Source organism: Fukomys damarensis, unplaced genomic scaffold (assembly GCF_012274545.1).
Source record: "Fukomys damarensis isolate Sample0158 unplaced genomic scaffold, DMR_v1.0_HiC HiC_scaffold_38, whole genome shotgun sequence".
NCBI lineage: Eukaryota > Metazoa > Chordata > Mammalia > Rodentia > Bathyergidae > Fukomys > Fukomys damarensis.
This window is the reverse complement of record NW_022900950.1, coordinates 29,041,568-29,061,653: the sequence shown is the minus strand read 5'-3', so window position 1 is coordinate 29,061,653 and position 20,086 is coordinate 29,041,568. Positions and strand designations below refer to the sequence as shown.

General features: G+C 33.5%; 1 protein-coding gene across 3 annotated transcripts in view; it reads right to left on the bottom strand.

The window, feature by feature from the left end:
• Positions 1–2,801: 2,801 nt before the first annotated feature.
• The window catches only part of Nup58 (nucleoporin 58), a 37,694-nt gene continuing 20,409 nt past the window's right edge, over positions 2,802–20,086 (bottom strand). The window contains exons 10-16 of one of the 3 annotated variants that reach the window (XM_010623798.3): positions 18,566–18,645; positions 16,607–16,725; positions 15,999–16,081; positions 12,852–13,053; positions 7,438–7,536; positions 5,854–5,949; positions 2,802–4,751 (exon numbers count right to left, since the gene is read on the bottom strand). In XM_010623798.3, the coding sequence (XP_010622100.1) occupies positions 4,582–4,751; positions 5,854–5,949; positions 7,438–7,536; positions 12,852–13,053; positions 15,999–16,081; positions 16,607–16,725; positions 18,566–18,645 (849 nt within the window). In that variant the 3' untranslated portion in view covers positions 2,802–4,581. The remainder of the gene's footprint in view (positions 4,752–5,853; positions 5,950–7,437; positions 7,537–12,851; positions 13,054–15,998; positions 16,082–16,606; positions 16,726–18,565; positions 18,646–20,086) is intronic. The other 2 variants (XM_010623795.3, XM_010623797.3) reach the window with 2 other exon arrangements.

Below are 20,086 nucleotides of genomic sequence, written 5' to 3'. Positions count from 1 at the left end.
TCCAATGTGGGCAGGAACCCATCCCTTTTGATGGGACAAGAGGTTTTTCTTCATGAATCAATTAATAGCAAACAGCAGGAAAAAGTCACAATACAGCTCGCTTCTTGGTCCAGTAACACCCTTTACACTCCAGATAACATTCTCCTTTCTTTAAAATCCCATATCCCTTGGTCCTCACCTTACCTTATCCTGTCTACCATACTTATTACTTCCCACATCTCCATGTGGTCACTAATACTCTCAGTTCCTTTGCAGAGGTGAGGCATGAGCATAAGTACACTATCCCTGTCAACATTGCTTGGAATTCAGCAAACCTCAGCTCAAACCTCAGTTCTAACTCAAGACACACGTGATCTCAAGAAAGTTGCTTGATCTAGGCCTCCATTCCTCTGTATTATAAAATGGGGATGTTTGCCCTACAGAATAACACTGAGATTACAGAAAGGGAAGTATGTAAGTCTTGAGTATGAGCCAGGACAGACTATATATACACTTAGTAAACGGGGGAGAGGGGTATTGTGATAGGCAAGGACTTCGTGAGAGAGGAAAGAGGATGTTGAAGCAAAGTGTCTTCTGACAGACCATTACACCAGATCTTTTACATAATATCCCATTATAGTATTTCTAAAGGCACCATTTAAATTCAGTTCTTGCCAAAAAATATAAAATAACAACTACTACTTGTGATTAATAGGACATTAAGCTGGGCCCCACTGGACTTTCTGAGGCACACACCAAGCCAGGCTTATGAGGTAACAAGAGCCTGGGCTAACATGGTCAATATCCTGGAAAATATGAAGTAGAGATTCTAACACAAATTCTTGTATCTACTGCTGGATAAAAACACGATTCAGAAATGAAATCATGATGCTATTAAAGAAAACAATTAACAATCTTTAAAAAAAACCCTGCAAAGTTAAAGGAATGACAGTAAGTGGATATACTATGTTTAATGTACTAACCTGGCTATTCTCCCCAGAGTATACTATTTGTTTGACAATGTTAAAAGAACAATCAAACTTGACGAAATAGGCACCTAGCTCATCATAAAGAGTAAGTGTCCTACACCCAAACTTGAATACCACATGGTATCCCAAATTGAGTGAGGCTAAGTACAAACAAAAGAAAATGATAAAAGACAGAAAAGGACAAGGGGACAGATCTCACCTAATAGGGAAGTGGTCCAAGGGAACAGGAGAGCGGAAAGGAGGGGAAGAGGAAATAAGAGGAATAAAGATATGCCATGTAAAGGAACCCAATAACCCGAACGCAAACATTATAAGCCATAACACGTTCTAAAGCAAACAGTATCAAGAAGTATGAAAAGGGTGATTGGGGAACCAGTGGGAGGGGGGAAAGGGAGGGAAAGGGATTAAAAAAAAAAAGACAAGCTGTAATATGTACATGTAACCATTCCCCAAGATGATTATAAACTGCATGAATTACAAACATGTACTAAGTTTTAAAAAAGTGTCCTAGAATACCCACCCCCCCAAAAACATGACCAAGCAGCTTCTCAGTGGAACAAAGCACCCAGCTACCATGATTATGAGGCACTGGTGAATGAAGCTGTAGCATGGCAGTGGTTATAGTACCCAAGTGCTTTAAAATATGAATTATTAATATAAACACCCATGTATATTAATCCCATCTGCCAGATGATGAAGCTGGGCTCTATAAAAGTAAACTGCACAGGATGACTGACAAAGATCAAGGGAGGGCTGTGAACTCAGCTGACTCCAGACATCTCAGGAAGAAATAGTAAAATCAGTCAATTAAAAGCTCCTACAAATCATTTCTAAAAGTCCCCAAGGGCTGGGAATGTAGCTCAGCCGTGCAGTGCCTGCCTGGCAAGCACAAGGTCTTGGGTTCGGTCCCTAGTACCACCAAAAAAAAAAAAAAAATCCCCTGAATAACCTGGTATAAAAAGACAAAGACTGTAAGTTCAGCCTCATTAGGATAGCTGGGGTTAAAGAAAGCTAGGAATTGAGTATTCATACAAACTGGTAGGAGAGCTTACTTATATAGCATTTTTGGAAGGCTTTCTGATATATCCCCTTTCACAGCAATTGTTTCCTATGTTCAAACACAAGCACAAAAAGCCCTATGTAAGGATATGCAATGTAACTTCTGTAAAACTGACATGGTGGAAAAAACCACCGGTAACAGGAGAAAGTAAAACACTTGAGACATCTTTACATAGTAAGATGTTGATATACCATTAATGGAAAAAAAAGCAACTCATAGAATATGTAGATCTTAACCCACTTGTTGAAGAAAAGGGAAGGATCTGAAAGATGATTTTTAAAAAAATAGAAAATGAGAATATGAAAGAAAAAAGAGAAAAGATGATGGTTAAACACATGTTGAAAAAGGCATTTTAAAGAAAGTTTGCAAGGATATACACCAAACCATTAGAGTGAACACCATTGGGAAGGGGGGCGTTGGGCTGGGAGGCTTTATAGTCAATAATTCTTTTATCTAACCAAAATGTTCAATGTTTTTGTAATTTTGAGAAAAGACAAAAACAAGTGACAGAAACTTACTATCTTGTGTTGTTTAAAGAAGAGGAAGATGTATTAGCTAGTGAAAACATTAATCACCCAAAGAGAATGACAGGACAATAAAATCATCTATCAAGAATAACTATAGACACCTATGAAGATTCAAAGCAACTGACACAATAAATTTTATTGTTTCCATAATAGGCTCTAGACAAAATGAAGACAATGGAGACAGTGACAACACTTAAACTCATCACAAATTAATCTGTTACAAATTTTCAGTGGTTCAACATGTCAGAGAGTAAAATATATAAAGAAAAAAACCAGGAAGTACATAATCAGATTTTTGCAGCACAATGCAATTTTTTAAAAAAATTTGCTAATTGTGTCATAACTGTGACAATGATACAAAAATCACACCTTTTTTCTAACATCTCCCACAATCTAGATCTGAAGATTACCATATTACAGAAATATGCAAGAATTAAACAAGTTTAGTGCTCAGAGACAAATAATTTTCCTAATTGTAGTGCATAAAGGTGCAAAGGTTTCCATTCAAAAAAGCCAATCATTGCAGATCTGACAGCACTTTTATAATCAAACTCAACTAGTGATATACTAAAAATATATGTGTGAATACGTATTTATATATGTAATACCTATTTTAGAAAAAAAGGTACCTTGGTGAAAATGATTCTGAAAATAGTCACTGATGTACATTATGTACAAAACTTTCTGTATAAAAAATTAAACTGTTTTCAATGAAATACCATGTTTATAGCTTATCTGCAAAATGTACTTGAAAGATAGATTTGTCTACCTAATGGTTTCTCTCCAAAATTGTGACTAGCATTCTCTTACCCACCTGTCACCACTCGTAGGAATATAGATAAATATTGTACAGATGCAATCTGACATGTCTGTGCTGTACCTGGAGCTCTATTCACTGTTACAACTGGGGAGAGTAGAGTTGCTACAAAGATTATTTTTCTGTCTTAAAATATACTGTTTCTCTATTCCAAATTAAGCACTTACTTAAGACACTAAGAGGCTGAGAAGCCACTCCATTTGGTGTCAGTATCAATAGCCCTATAAGAACTCTGTATTGGAATAGTTAGAAAAGTTTTCACTTAAAGTAATAGTGCATCCTTCACCTGCATAGAATCAATTTGGCTTAGTAGCTCTTTGCCCCCAGAACAGCAGTCTGGAGTTTAAATATGTATGCTCCTGAAGGTCCATCTCAAGATATGCAGGATCTCACAGTAGCAATATGAAAATACATAGGGTAATAAAAACTGTTTAAATCTGTTTGATGAGTCTGATAGCATTCCTCATTTGGAGTAGCTGCTAAAGCTTAAGATGGAAACAAAAATGGAATAGACTGGGGCAAATGAGTTGGTCAAATATCTACACCAGTAACCAATTAACAAGACTTTAAGCAAACAAATTAAATGAGAGGAAACATCTCTTAACTCATCATTCTATAAGCAGTGAGGATATGAGTGTAAAAGGTGAAAAATTGAATACCCTTAAAAAGGGAGAACAGTCTGACGCAAAAGTTATAGGTCTGTAAATATATATTTTTATGCACACACATTGTTTTATTCTGTATATATTTACATATATATTCACAAGATGCCCTGCAGTGTAGTTTAAAAGGCCTGTATCAAAGAACAAACTAATTCTAGTATAGGCCCTAGACTTCATATTATCTGTGTAAGAAACCAATGTGCATATATACACAAAATGTAAACCTTATGAACAAAGACACTACTATTAACATTAGGTTAAATAATAGGTTTTAGGCTAATGGTTTTTTACCACTACCATATAGTGATATAATCACAATATTTGTTACATAGAGAATCAAAAATAACAAGGAAAAAACAGCCAGATTTTAAATTCACAAGAAAAAAAGATATTCAGTATGGCAAACAGAGTTCAAATTCCAGAGTAGGGAAAAATATCAAAACTTTATAAATCTCCTGGGATGCAAGTCAATTGTTGCATCCTTAGAAAAATAGGCTCATAGAATGAATGGTGCTGCTAAGGATTCTCTCAAAACATCCACCCATGTTTATCTTTTTCCTCTTTTGTTTCCAGCTGGAGGTTTCTTCAACTGAAGGAGTTGTCCTCCTGTTCCAAAACCTGCAGTTGCAGGATTGGACACCCCAAATGTCAAACCAGCTGATGCCGTGATGCCAGGGTTGCTGAAGTTAAACCCAGATGTACTTGAGCTGCCAAACCCTTATGTTTAGGGAAGAAAATATTCATATCAGAAGTGAAATCACATGCACACACACACACACGCAAACACACAAATCATATAAAAAACAGATGAGTGGTAAATTTCTTTCTGAAAGAAGACAAGATTTGTAATAGCAAATATCCTGGGGACTTGAATTTTGAACATGTAATTTTACAGGAAAATAATTTAATTAAGTGGAACCCTAAAACATATAAGCTTAGTATTCAGGCCAAAAGAGAAGCCTCAGTGCAGATTAAGTAAAACCTATAGAAAACATGAGTTACCAGACAGTTCATATTAATTAAATATATCCAAGCATCTTCCTCCTCAGCCTCACCAAAAACTTTTGGAAGGGAGACTTTTACAACATTTGAAATTAGTCTTGGAATCTTAAATCTTTAACTCCAAGAGCTTCAACTCACAATGTTCAGGACAATGAACACACCAAAGGCAGTACATATTTAAACAACTTTATAAGAGCCCTTGTATAATAAAGATCAAACACTTTTACTACCTACTCAACTTATGTATTATCATTTTGATATCACTGAATTTTATATCTTATTCCACTGGAACTGATTTTAAACTGTACTAAAATTGTCTACTAGCAGTCAAAAGATCACAACTATTCCAAAAATGGAAGAAAGAACTAAATCAATCACCACTTATCAGACTGCACTATTCTTATAATCAGAGGGACTTAGAACTGAAGAACATTTCTTTGGAACAAAAATAGTTCTGTTGAATAAGTAAGGATAAAAATTGGATTAAACTTTCATAATAATGGGTTCTTTTTGCAATATTGAAGAAAACTGTTTAACCATGACGTAAGTCACTAGGACTCAAATTCATCTGCATTTAGTTTTAAGAAGAGGGTATGATTATTAAATTAAACTAAAAAGTCTTGTTAAAGATATTTCACACACTTGCCCTTTAGTTTTTAAGAAATAAAGCTACATGATTAAGCCTTGAATGTTCCATTAAGAGTAGAAACTGAATCAGGGACCTTTTTAGATTACTGAAAATAACAAGAGTTATCCTTTTAAATTAAATAACTTGCACCTTTAAATTCGCCTGGAATTCAGGCAGAAACACACAAACCTGCACTAAGACTTCCTGAGGGTTTATTTGTTGTTCCAAATCCAAATGTGGAGGCCCCTGTGGTGCTGGATCCAAAACCAGAGCTAGTTCCAAATCCTAGTGGAAGGGTAATAGAGAAATATACAATGGTACATAAAACACAGGTTACAGGATGCTTGCAAGTAAAACTGAAAAGTATCAAAGGCATAATACACTGTTGAAAAACATGGCCCTATTATTAAGAAAATTTGCTATTTATTCCTGTGCATAAGATTTTAGGAAACAGATTAATTCTGAAATAAAACATTTATTTATAACTATTTAGCCTAAGTTTATGACCCATCAGTAAGTTTTAAAGAATAAGGCCATAAAAATCAAGGTCATATTGATATTCCCCCCCAGATGTGTTAGAAATTTTACTATTTGAATATGACTTTTAAGCACCTGATTGGTATTTCATTTGCAAAAAAGACTAACTTCATAAATAAGCATAACATGCACAACAATGTAAACACTAAGATAATTTTACTCTATTTACCAAAATATTGCTCATTAAGAACCCCTACCAGTGAAAAACTCACTATATAACAGTCCAACACAATAGTAAATGTCTGTCATACCACCACCAATGTTAACAATGAGAAACTAGCAGTGGGGCATCATGTTTTTTATCTTGATAATTTTCACAATTTGAAGTATTTTTCATCACACAAAGTTAAGGAAGATATTCTAAGTACTTGAAGGTTAATTTCCCAGGTGTGCTATATAGTTCAATTCTTTCAAATTTTGCAATAGCTTACCTAAAATTGAGTTTGACAGTTATCACTAAGAAATAGGATGGCAAACAGTTATAATGATAGAAATTAGATTGCCTGTCAGGATTCCAGTATTTCTAATATAGAATAGTCTATATTAAGTAATGACAATAGCTTAAAGGTCCTGTAATATGTACTTTAGCGGAAATAAGGGAACTTTATTCATTATATTACAATGCACTTGCCAAAACACCAAGAACTTTTAATTAACAGTACCAAAGAATTATGAATACATTTGTATTTATCTAACATTTTTGCACACTTGCCTTAATTTATGAAATAAAATATGTTTAACTGCTTGTATATACAAGTATATATACATATCTAAGCAAGTATGCCAAAAGTGCTTAGAAATGAACAGAAGTCAAGCTGTTGATTTATAATGAATTTCCCATTTAAAGTCCTCATTCTTTAGGGGAAAAAAAGACAAAGATTAGGAGAATGCTGATTGGATTTCAAGTAATATTAAGACTAGTTTTTAAAATTTAATTAAAATTAAACTTATTAAGACTAAATAACTCTCAAGTTCATGTCACATACTGATTTAGAAATATGAACATCCTACCACTTAATTTTAATACGTTTTTATATTTGCCAATCACAGAAGTTGAAATGATTCTCTAAATTCTAAATCTAGTACTAGAAAGCAATGATGTTTGGAGAATCATTTTTGCTAGATGGAACCTTAACTTCCAAAATAGCAGCAGATCCTCTTAGAAAACGTTTTACAGGCTAGTATCAGTTCAAATGTATAATAGTTCAATAAAATATTAGAAAAGTTAAAGTGTACCTCCAAGGTTTGAAGAACCTAAGCCACTTGATTGCAAGCCAGTGCCAATACCTGAGCCGAATGGCGTTCCAAAACTAACTCCCAGAGATGGCTGTGGCCCTGGTATAAAAAAAAAAAAAAAAAAAAAAAAAGGGAGGGGGGGAAAAAAACAAATTTGCCTTACTCTTTCAAGAATAAAGTTCCTTTATAAAATTATTTTTAAATTGAACAGTGATTACTTTTAACAAATTCCATTTGTTAAAACTTGTTTTCAAGATCTAACTTCTGAAATGAATCACCTATTCAAAAATAAATTTTTAATTAACCTGCTCAGAACTATAATTTAAAAGTGGCTTCCCACAATAAAAGTTAGTTTAATCTACTAAATAATTTGAAATCTTTAATGTATTATAAATTATAGTTCTTTTAGGTTTACTTCTAGAGTTATTTTAGATCTCCTCACTTGTTTTTAAATAGAACTAGTTGGCATAATCAAGTAAAGGTTTTTATTTCTATTTATTTTTAAACAAGGTCCTTAGTGTTAAGTCAAGTCTCAACTGATCTAGAGACTGACACTAACATGAAAAAAACTATCATGTTACTTCATAAAAGTACCTTAGAAACTAGGGATTATTTCTTATATAAAAATCATAACAGTAAGTAGATAAAAAACAAGACAATGCTTTATTTTATTAAATTTATTATTCATTTTAAAGCAAACCAATTACACAGTAACACGACAACTCCAACTTGTTCACAAAAAGTGACAACTGAGTTCTATTCTTCAGCTTTGCTACATTACACCACTTATCACCTGATTAAATAAGATAGATAATGAACATTTACAAAGGCACCAGCTGTGTACCTTGACAGATTCAATACATTCAAGATTTCAATTCAGAAGTTCCTCCCCAACATTTTGGAAAACGTACTCAGATACAGAACGATTAGTCATCCTTTTCCCATTTGTTACCTTAAAGATTTTGGCTGAGTTTGTTTGGCAAGAACAGCACCAAACTTACTAGCCTCTCTTTAACTACTACTATTTTTAAACTACGCAGAATACAAAAATCTAAAAATCTCTCATTTGATAAATTTATGAAAATTACTCAATAAATTTCATGGTACAATCTTCAGTCTTGTCTTTTTTCAAGCACAGTGATCAGTGCATCTCAAAATTAAGGGAATGCCAAAGTAGCATACGTATTAAAATTTAAATTTTTAAAGAAATCAAAGCTTTCATGTTGTCCAATGAAGAATGAGGTTTATTCCAAAGGTAGTGTAAAATATAAAGCATTAAAATGAAACGATTGAGAAACTACATTTTGCTATACAGGGATAGAAACTGGATTTCTCAAAAAGCTTCTATCCAGAAAATAAAGAATAACAACTAATAGCAGCCAAAGTTCTTATACTACTATTAAAAAAATAAATTAAAAAATGATTCAAATTTTTACATCCAGTTTGAGATCAACTTGAGAATAAAACAATTGTCTAGTAACTATTTTGTAAAATGTTACCATAGGAAAAAGAAATTAAGCATATTATTTTATTTCTAGCAAAAATAATATATAGAAAACACAGGTCCAATTTTTTTAACATTGAGAGACTTAGGAGGCACTGCTGGTGGAAGACCCTACAGAATAATGCACACCACAGCCCTCAGCCTTACAAGTCATAGGAGTTACGCTTTTTGTTGTGTGTGGGTCAGTATTTAAGGGCAATAGAACATAATTCTCAAATCATCAATATTCAAGATATCAAGAACTCATGTCTAACTATGACAAGAATTTATGTTGCACAACAGATACATGATACTTTTGAGTTTTGTACCTTCACACAAATTCTGAAGGTATCATTTATAAAACTAGTAGGCAAATGTATAACATTTTTTAATAGTAAAAACTCATGATAAATATCTCCTATGCCAAAGTATTAGACTCGTATATTACACTCTGGCTATCATTAGTTTCAATATTAGAAAGCAGAATCTAAATCCTTCAGGCAAAAGTCATGTAAACAATACAAGTCTGCTTTGAATTCTGATTAGTCATTCAATGAGAGGCTCCTAGTTTAATAAATAAAATCAAGTTAATAGCAATATATACCAATGACTGCCCAAAGTGAAATCTTCATGTAGAGTAACATTTTACAAAAATTATCATTATCATATGATATATTCAAACACAACAAAATCAGGTTTAGCACTGTAATTCATACTTTGCAGATAGAATCTACTTTCTTAAAACTGCATTCACAGGAAAAAGACTAAAGTGCTAAAATTTTCTTATAGTTTTCCAGGATCACTAAAGATACCTAATGTAATTAGTATAGTAATTCTAAATTTTCTTTTAAAATAATTTTTCTTTAAAAACCAAAAATGCCTTTTCCCCAATTTGAAAAGTTTTATTTTTAACCATTTAACAAGGAAAGTTCCTTTGGTTATTAAATACAACAAAAGCACAAAAGCACAAGAAACTAAAAGACAGACTTAAAGTTTTCTATTTACCACTATACCTTAGGTGTCCAAACCTTCACTAAAAGCTAGAAAGCAGAAAAATCTAACAAATGTGTCCTCTCTCCTTAAAAACAGCAGCTAAGTCATGTGAGAGTTTTATGTAAACATCAAGAACTTCACAACAGCAAAATCCAGCCCTCCCATATACTGATGCTCATTTCATAAAAAAAACAGCCCGCTGGTTTTACAATTCCCTTCAGTCTTCAGTACAAACATCATTAAATCACACATACTTAAGCATGTGTATTCTTAAAGAGTGTGCACTTAGCATGTACTAGGCCCTGGGTCCAATCCCCAGCACAAACATACACAGACACAACACACAGAGGATAAATAAGTCATTTAAATCTAACTTCCACCTCTAAAAAAGACAAGAAAACTACCTTCAGAAGGCAGCAGTCTAAGAAGAGCTAATGGACTGGACATAGTTGATACACACATGTAATCCCAGCACTCGGAAGGCTAAGGCAGAAGAGCCACAAGTTGGAAGCCAGGCTGGGATACATACTGAACTCAAGGCCAATCTAGACTATATAGGGAGGTCCTGTTTAAAAAAGGAAAAAATGTGCCCATATTAGTTTACATTAATAAATCAAGAAGTCCACATGAAAATAAAACTGAAAACCCTCTGGCAACTCAACTCTTGTGCAGATAAAAACAGTACACAGCCCTCTAGATTTTCTAAAATTTATAAATGGCACTTAAAATATTTCATGAAAGTTACAGAACATAATGAGTAACTGTTACAAAATAAACTGCCAACAATAGTGACATTACTAAGTGGGCTGTAACTCAAGATCATTATATATGTATCTAACAACCAGGGTGACATGACTAAGACTAAAGTGACCTGCATCTGAATGGGAAGGCATAAAGGAATGGGCTACAGAGCTTGGGAGACCTTGAGAGAGAGAAAAGAGGGGCCTAATGCAAAATTGTTGTTACTCAGTCTTAAAAATTCATACAACGCATAGTGAAAACACTATAAGACTATTTAGGTCGATAAATTCCTATTCCTGCCACCTGATTAGAAAGCCCTTATGTAGACTCCAAAATTTCAAGAACACTGAGAGTAGTAAATGTCCCCCTCCTGCACAAAAAAAAAAAAAAACAAAACAAAAAACCAAAGAACAAACCAACAAAAAAAACCTGGTAAAAGTCACTGACAAATTAAAACATATGAGCAAACCGTTCCTTGGAATGATTACTTCAAATTAAGCTAATATTCTCTCCCAACACAGATAGTAAAGACCACGTCTATATCATCTACCTTCGCATCCCTCAAACCTAGCACATAGTAAGCACTCATAAAATGATTATGTATCATCATAGGTCCATGGGCCCAAAATGAATGAAAACCTATGAAATTCTCAAGATTAGAATGTCTCTACATAAGTTAAAACAAAACAAAACAAAACCTTGACAGGTAATTCTGCTTCAAGTTTAGTTATTCACCGTAGAATATTTTCACTTACAGCATAACATTTAGTTCAATGACTTTTCTCAAGCTTTATTTATTGTATGGAAATCAATTATATTTAACAAACACAACACTTAACCCAACCCACACTTTAGGATCTATTTTAGGATTAATACTGGCTCTAAACAATAAACTGAAAGTATGGTTAGTATGACTGGCTGGTTAAATAATCAAGAGAATTGATGGTCAAGATTATGGAACTGATTCTTCAAAGCAATCAACCCCATAATGACTTTTTTTCCTTCGCAACTTGAGAATACAATCCTACACTCCAGCCAGCTAGAGATATTAGACAGTGCTTAGGCAAACCACTATTCACATGGGTCCAGCCATGGAAGGTGGAAGATTTGGCATAAATCCATCATCAGCCCTTTACTGATGGCAAATCAATTCTGTCATCTCCAAATGTGAAGAACAATTCTTTAAACTGCCATCAGTGACCAGAAAATATTTCTCCAGTACAGGGCAGCATGAATGCAACCTAAATTTGTTTTTTGGTGTTTTTTACTCTTTTTGTATTATAATTTGCTAGTATACTATATGGAATTCTCAGAAAGATGCATGCTATAGAATAAGCTTTACTCAAAAATTTTAAGTGATTCATGAAAAAAAATCAATATCCATAAAGACTGCATTTTTTTATGTTAACTTCAAGCCTGACAAGAGACTGCAGGAGTTAGAAGACAACTAGTAACCTCCAAAAGACCAAATGGAACATTTAGAACTACACCATAAAAATGTTTCTCTGATTAGAAGTGGAATTAAACTAAGGAACAAATGGACCTGCATTCTAATATTTCACTAATACTTTCATCTGCTCAACTTCCCATTTCCTACTGAATGTGCATTACACATATTAAAAAATCTTCTTCCTACTCTTGCTAATGTTCATTTTAAAAAGGTACAAATACGCTGTTATGTATTTTAAAAATTAGTTTACAGGGCCCATGCTGTTCCCAAAGTACATACAAACAAACCTATTGATCCTCAATACAACTTCAGTCAGTTAAAAACATACTCATCCTGAATGTGGCTACTCTGCAATCACTGATGAAAATGCACCATCTATTAGTATTTAAATGAATGGATGGATGATCTCTGCCCTTAAAACAAAAATGACACAATCACAATTTTAGCATCTAATGTTATTTTTAAATGTAATCCAGTAGTGAAACACCATGTTCTAAAGAATACTATAGCAATACAGCAAATAACATTAAGTAAATTCACAATATTCAATATCTGATGTATAATTATTGCTAGACTACCCTGCATTTGTCAGGTATGTTAATAATTGTGTCCATCACAATTTTTAGATTGTATTGGAACAGCTATTCATAGAAATTTCTTCAGTGCTCACACAAAAGGAAGACTTATAAAAATGCTCATAAATGTTCTGCATTTGAACAATAAGCTATAACTTGAATGCATTCAGACCTGTAGCAGGCTGTTGCTGCTGTGTAAGTGTTGCAGCCATGGCAATGGCTGCTGCATTTGGCATGGTGCTGAAGGGCGTGGGTCCAGTGGTAACTCTGGGTGTATTCTGCCACTTCTTAGCTTCTGCCCGCCTGGCCTCAAACACATCTACAGCATCTCCTAAGAACATTTTCCTATAGCCAAGGTATTGTTCTTTGAGCACCTGAAGAAATAAGGGGGAAAAGTTAATCAAGTTCCATTTTGACCATAATATGTAAATGAGCCTAATTATAAAATAAATTATCAATAACCAGACACGACAGATAGTATCCATTCCACCTAAACTAAAAATTAAGAAATTAGTAATGTATGTCCATGTGGGAAGCAATGAGTTTGAGAGCTCTGACACTCCTTCGAATATTTAATTTCCTGCATTTGTTACATATCTTTACAATGTGCTGCCTAAAATATTTTGGCTTTGTGAAACTGCCTCAACTAAGTCTGAGGCAAGATGAGTAATATTTAAATAAGTACTACAGTTTTTCATGAAAAATTTCCCCTAAATGCCCAACTTTCTCATAACCTTTAAAAGCCACACTACACATACACTTAGGTATATTTCTTTAAGAAGGCTCAAATAAACACATGCTAAAGTAAGTGCCATACCTCACACAAAGAGAGGAGGAAGGGTGTAAGGAGAGTTTCTAGTTTACTGTTGTATGATGAAATGATAACTTGAAAACCTAGCCCCATCTGGACTCCAAAACTCTGAGTTTCTAACTCCAGATTAAGAAAAATTACCAACTTACCTGGTGTGAATAAACCTTGACAAAGGCTTTTTAAAGGAATGATTCTATTGCACATCAGAGTTATTTTCATTAAATATTTAAATTAACATTAACCATTATTTAAATTAGCCTAATGTAGATAAAGTTTATATTGCTTTTTGAAGAGATGCAGAATTTTCATACCCATTACCATTTTTGTTTTTTTGGTGCTGGGGATTGAACTTAGGACCTTGTGCTTGTGAAGCAGATGGTGGAACCACTGAACTAAATCCCCAGCCACCTATTACCTTTCTGGTTTTTTTTGTTTTTGTTTTTTTTTGAGATAGGGTCTCACTATGTAGTTGAGACTGACATGGAACTCACTATGTTGCTGAGGCTGGTCTCGAACTCACAGCAATCCTCCTGCCTCAGCCTCCCGAGTGCTGGGATTACAGGCGTGCACCACCACGCCTGGGTTCTATAACCTTTTTTAACGAAAGAATCTTTAATAATTTGCTGAAACATCAGAGACTTAGAAATTTCATTATTATAGTTTCAAAGCTATTCATCCTTTTGTGTAGATATCCATATTTAATGCTCAAGTTCCAAACTATGCTACCTTCATTATAGACTAAAGTGAACCTCCTGAGAATTGAAAATTGGACAAAATGTGAAGTCAGAAATAGGGAGTGTGATGTAAAAAAACAAACCTCATTACTGATCTCTCCAAATACATCATTCCTTTTCCTGTGCACATTCCCATATGAAGTGTGGCATCAGTATCTCAAAAACTATAAATCTACTTAAAGTAATAACATAATGACCTGCCTTAGAAACTTGAAAAACACAGTATTTTAAACAAGCTGATATTAGCCATGATAAAACTTTCAAATTTGTTAATGCCACTGGAGCCTGTCTGGATAAGGTGTTTAAGTCTGTTTCAACAGATTGATGAAAAACAAGAGGAACAAAAAAACAACTCTTGTAAGATTTCTGTAAGGAATAAAAGTCTAGAATTTACAGTTGGCTTGCTCACTAAACTAAGCTGAAAATAAATTCTGACACATCAAATCTAATTATAGAACACACTTTGGTTCTTGGGAATGAATTTTTAAAAAAGAATAGGTCAAACAGTCATGTTAAGTTTATTCATGCAAAATTTATGCAAAGTTTATTCATGCAAACTGCAGAAGGGAAAGTCTACTGAATAAACACAAATTTACACCTAGCATGCACTTTAAAGTACTTCAGAAAAGAAAGAATCTATGTATGAAGAACTGATAAAGCCAATTCAACAGGATCTTGATCATAACTGAAATTAAGTGGTAGCACACAGGCACTCATTAAAATAGTGTTCTAGTTTTACATTTATTTGAAAATTTTTGTAATAAAATCATTAGTAGTTTAAAAAATTGAAATAACACTTATTATAGACAGAAAATTCTCAAGAAACTTTGATAAAATTTTCTTCTTTAAAAATTAATTTTAAAATTTGGTTTAGTCTATTTAAAGCCAAAGGATAGAAGTGAGCTATTGTTTCAAAAATGATGAAATTTAAATGGCTAAGTCTAAAAAATGTTACCATGCATCAGATTAAAATAAGTATGAAAATACTGATAATTTCCATTTAACTATTCTAAAAGATTAAATTTGCTTTTCTTTCTTTAAAAACCTTGTTTTCTTTTTGAGACGGGGCTATGATATTAGCGCAGGCTGGCCTCAAACTCACAGCAATCCTACCTCAGCCTCCCACGTGGTGAGATTATACGCATGCACCAGCATGCCCAGCAAGATTAATTAATTTAGATTCAGGTCTGGCTGCTTTTAATTTTAAAGTTTTTTTTTTTTGGATTATATTAAATACTAATTTAGTTACATTTGCTTAGTTAGTTGGAAAAGTATTTATGTTTGATATTTCACCTGCATAAAAGTTCTAAAAATTAACATTGTACAAGGATCAAAATATTCAGTGATAAAATGTATTTAAATTAAAATGTATTAAACACAATGGAGTAATGTAATTAAGCTTTCTAATGCAGTAGCCAAAATTTAAGATATATAAAGTTAAGTCAGGACCCAAAGATTTTGCTACTATTTATTTTCTGAACTACTATTTATAATGGTAATGAGATGGAAACAACCTAAATGTTGAACAGAAGATGTGAGGTTAAACAATCAATGAAAAAATTAGTAACAGAGTGTATAAGCCACTGGGATCTTTTTTAAAAATAGACTTTATCAATGTTTGTATGGGGAAATGATTATGGGCTGTATTAGTCTTACTTAGTCTTTTCCTTTCTATGTAATTGAACCTATTTCTGTACAAGGCTACCTGGATTCCCAAATGAACAAATACTTGGGTCTAGATATGCAGATAGATGAAGTGGCAATGAAAACTTACCTTTACATTTTCATGAATAGACTGAAGTTGTGCAGCTAAAGCTACAAATGTTTGATATATTTTCTGCATAGCCATTGACAAATCTATAAAAGAAAATTATATTATCACAAATACATTACAATCAATTTTACTTTTCTAGTATTCAAGTCCAATTTTTGGTAAAGTTAATGTGTAGGAAGAAAAAACAACAGTAACAAAAAAACCTCCAGCAATGCTCCTATAGCCAGCTAGAGAAGACAGCATACTGAAAAGACTGAAAGAATGTCTGCATCAGTAATCCGAGAATGAGGAAGTCCTAGAATTTCTGCCCTTGTTACCACCATACCTTTTTTTTTTTCCTTTTTGTACTGGGGATCAAACTTGGGACGTTGTGCTTGCAAGGCAGGCTGTGGCACCAATGAGCTAAATCCCAGCCCAGTAACCTAATAAAGTATTTTCTATTTACAATAAATAAAGATCTAATCAAAGACTTTTAAGGAAATTTTCTTAAAGCTATTTAAAGACAACTTGTTATATGTAGCTGTGTACCTACTACACAACCATGACTTAATCTCTCACCAACAAAATAATAGTACCAATCAAAAACTCAATCATAGTAAGCAGGTTACCTTGAGGAGTTATATGCGAATTATTTGCCTGAGTGGCAAGATGGTTTTCTAGTTCTTCAATCTGCTGTCTGTACTGTTGAAGCTGTACTTCAAACTGCTGAACCAAGATTCTGAAATAGCTAAAAAACATCAAAAAAAGATTAAATTTTTTTAAATATTCAAAATACCAAATAAATAAATGTCCTATCTTGAGTAGGGTCTTCAAATTAGCTTGAGCATGTCACAGATACTATCACTGAAACAAAAATCCCAACACTGTAAATCATTATTCCAATCATGGGAGACAAAACCAAAGTAAGATTAGTCCACAAAATAACATGATTAAGTCTTTGCAAGAAACAAGGTCATCTAAGACAAGGAAAGACTGAATAACTATTATAGATAGGAAGAGCTTAATAAGAAGAAATCCATAAATAAGTGCAATCAGTGAAATTGTGGAACAAAAACATACATATTGGTGAAAAAAAATCAGTAAAATTCCAGTAAGTCCTGTTGTTTAGTGAGTAATACCATACAAGGGCTAGTTTCCTGTTGTTGATAATTATAGTATAGATTTATGGCCATCAGGGGATTCTTCATACTATTTTTTAAAGTTTTCTGTAAGTTTAAAGTTTGAAATAAAAAGTTAATTAAAAAAACTCAACTGTCAACCAGATCTTATAGCCAAGGACCTACACTTCTTTCAGTAACAAAAGGAATCTAAACACTTTCCTGTAAGAAATGGGCAACTGTGAAAGCTTTTTGTAAAATTAGCCCTGCTGATAGTGTGAAGAACAAGACAAGGGGATAAATTACTAGACAAAGTCCATTAAGGAAGACCATCCCATGCTAATTTAAATAACAGGATTATCATTGTTATTGATTTCCTAACTTTAGTAATTATACCATTATGTAAGAGTCTACTCTTATTTTTTAAAAATACACACTAATGTACTTAGGCACAATGTGCACTCTGCAAATAACTGAAACTGTTCAGGTAGAAAAATATTCTTATATACATAAATTAAGAACAAAACAAATATGGTAAAAATATTAATATGTAGGGGATCTGGAACAGTATTATACTAGGCATTTTTGATTTATTTTTGAAACTTTTCAAGTTTGAAATAGCATCATAACAAAAAATTAAGAGAAAAAAGCGAGGAGTTGAGAGTCAAACAGACCTCCACCACTCACAATTCACTTCCTCCATGCTTTTGGATCCCTGTCACTAAAACTGGAGGAACAGCCATGGAGGAGTTGTAAAAAGTATTAGGTAAAGTAAAACAGCACTGAGTGCACTGCTTAGAAAACAGTAAGCACTTGACATGTATCAGCAATCAACATCTTTACCAACATGGAAGGATATAAAAACAAAGACAGCTGGGTGCAGCGGCAAATACCTGTAATCCCAGCCCTAAAGTAGGAGGATTACCATGAGTTAAAACCCAGTCTGAATTACATAGTGGGACCCGTCTCAAAAAAAACAAAAAGACAAAATCTGTATCATATATATAGAAAATAGATGGATATACAAGCTGAGTAATGCAATGATGAGTTTTTTCTTTTACTTATCTACATTTAAAATTTTTTCTTCCTGAAGATGTATTACCTATGTAAATAAAAACTAGGCAGGACAGTGTGGTGGCACACAGGAAGTTCAACCGTGGAACAGTGGTTAAAAGTTCAGCTCTTAGCTTTCACTAACCCTTTAGTAAAATGGGGATAACAAACTACCAACTTGGGGTTATTAGAAGTAAATTTTAAAATCCATGTAAAGTTCTAATTCACACAGTCTTTCCACAGAGTAATTAAAAATTCTTAGCTGCTCATTATTATTACCATTCTACTTTCTTTTCAAATTCTGGGAATAGAACTTCATAGGCGTAGGCAAGTATTCCCCCCCTGAGTATATTTCTAGAATCTGTTTTGCTATCTTAAAATAAGAAATACTTTTTTTCTGAAAATCCAGTAACTTACTCAGCAGGAGCTGTATTTTCATGTTGGAGTCCTGGTGGCGTTTTCTGGGTTCTTAAAGCTATTTCAGCATTCTTTAACTCCTAATATACCAGAAGTTTGAAAAACAACAAAAACATGTAAGAGCATACCAAAAATGCCAACTATCTCTGGACTGACATTTCAAACAATACCAGCAGGAATTTTATGCTTAATAACAGTATGGATAAAGCTGCTTCTTACAAGTCCCTAAAACTTCTTTCAAGAAATAACAAACTAAACTTTTAACAAACTATGATAAAACTATGCTGAATGGTTGATATACTTTAAGAAATTACAGGCTTCTTTAAAATTCACAAAATTAATTCAACCACAGTAAAAAGAGAAAGCTCTCTAAAAACCTTTAATATGCAAATGCAGAAAACACTCTTTTAAAAAGAGAAGCAGATATAACAACATTGCAGATGATGCTGGTAACAATTACCCTACAGGTACTTCCTGTGTACCAAGCACTCTACTGAAGTCTTTACTTACATTATCTTCACTATCCCTTTATAATAACCATTAGGCAGTGTTTTACTTTTTTTACACTTGAAGGAATGGAGTTAAGAAACATAACTGTCCAATGCCGGGCTGCTGGAAGACCCAAGACCTGAACAGAGGCAGCCCAATTCTTTTAGAGCATAAGTACTGAAACATTTCTGTATTGCCTTCTAGATTCCCCAATGCCTTATCTAAATTCTACTCAATGGTTTTTCAGGACTAGTATTCCAGTCTATCAATTCACACTCCACATTCCTATCATTTCACAGCTTTTGCATCCTCTACTTAAGTATCCCTTATTTTCAAAAACAGTACTTTAACCTGCCCTGCAGCATATTTCCCTCACTAACATGTTCCCACCTGCTTGGTGGTACATGAGCCAGTGTTCTGTTGGGCAGCTTGTACCACTGGTGGTACAAACAGAACTAATTACTTTTACTGGTCTTTTTACTAAGATTAATAAAAAGCACATATGTTCAATCATATGGTTCAAGCTGCCTAGCAGCAAAACTTATAAATAGTGGATCGTGGATGTGTTAAACTGCCGAACTGTAATTGTAAGTCTGTAACTATTATTTGCACTTCCTTCTTTACTCTTAAACTCAAGCTTCCATCTACAAACTGTCACACAAATGCCATGAAGAAGTCTGGATTTTTCAAGACTGACATCTGCTCACTTATCTAGGCACTGACTTTTGCCAAGCTGACTCCTTTCATACTACAATGCTTACCTACGTCATGCTTTGTTGCCTTCTTTCCTTCCTCCCTGCTGGGGAATGCCTACACATGTTTCTACTCAACATGAAGATACCCTACCCTGAATGGAAGAAAAAATGCCCACTTCAACCCTCTGTGGTGTTTCAAGGACCTGGAACATAGTTTTTTTAAAAAAATGTTCACTGAATAACTAGACAGCTAAATTCAACTCCATTATTTAATATATATAACATATTAAACCACTGAGCACCAACTCTATCCAAAAATAAGAATGAATGCTCCTCC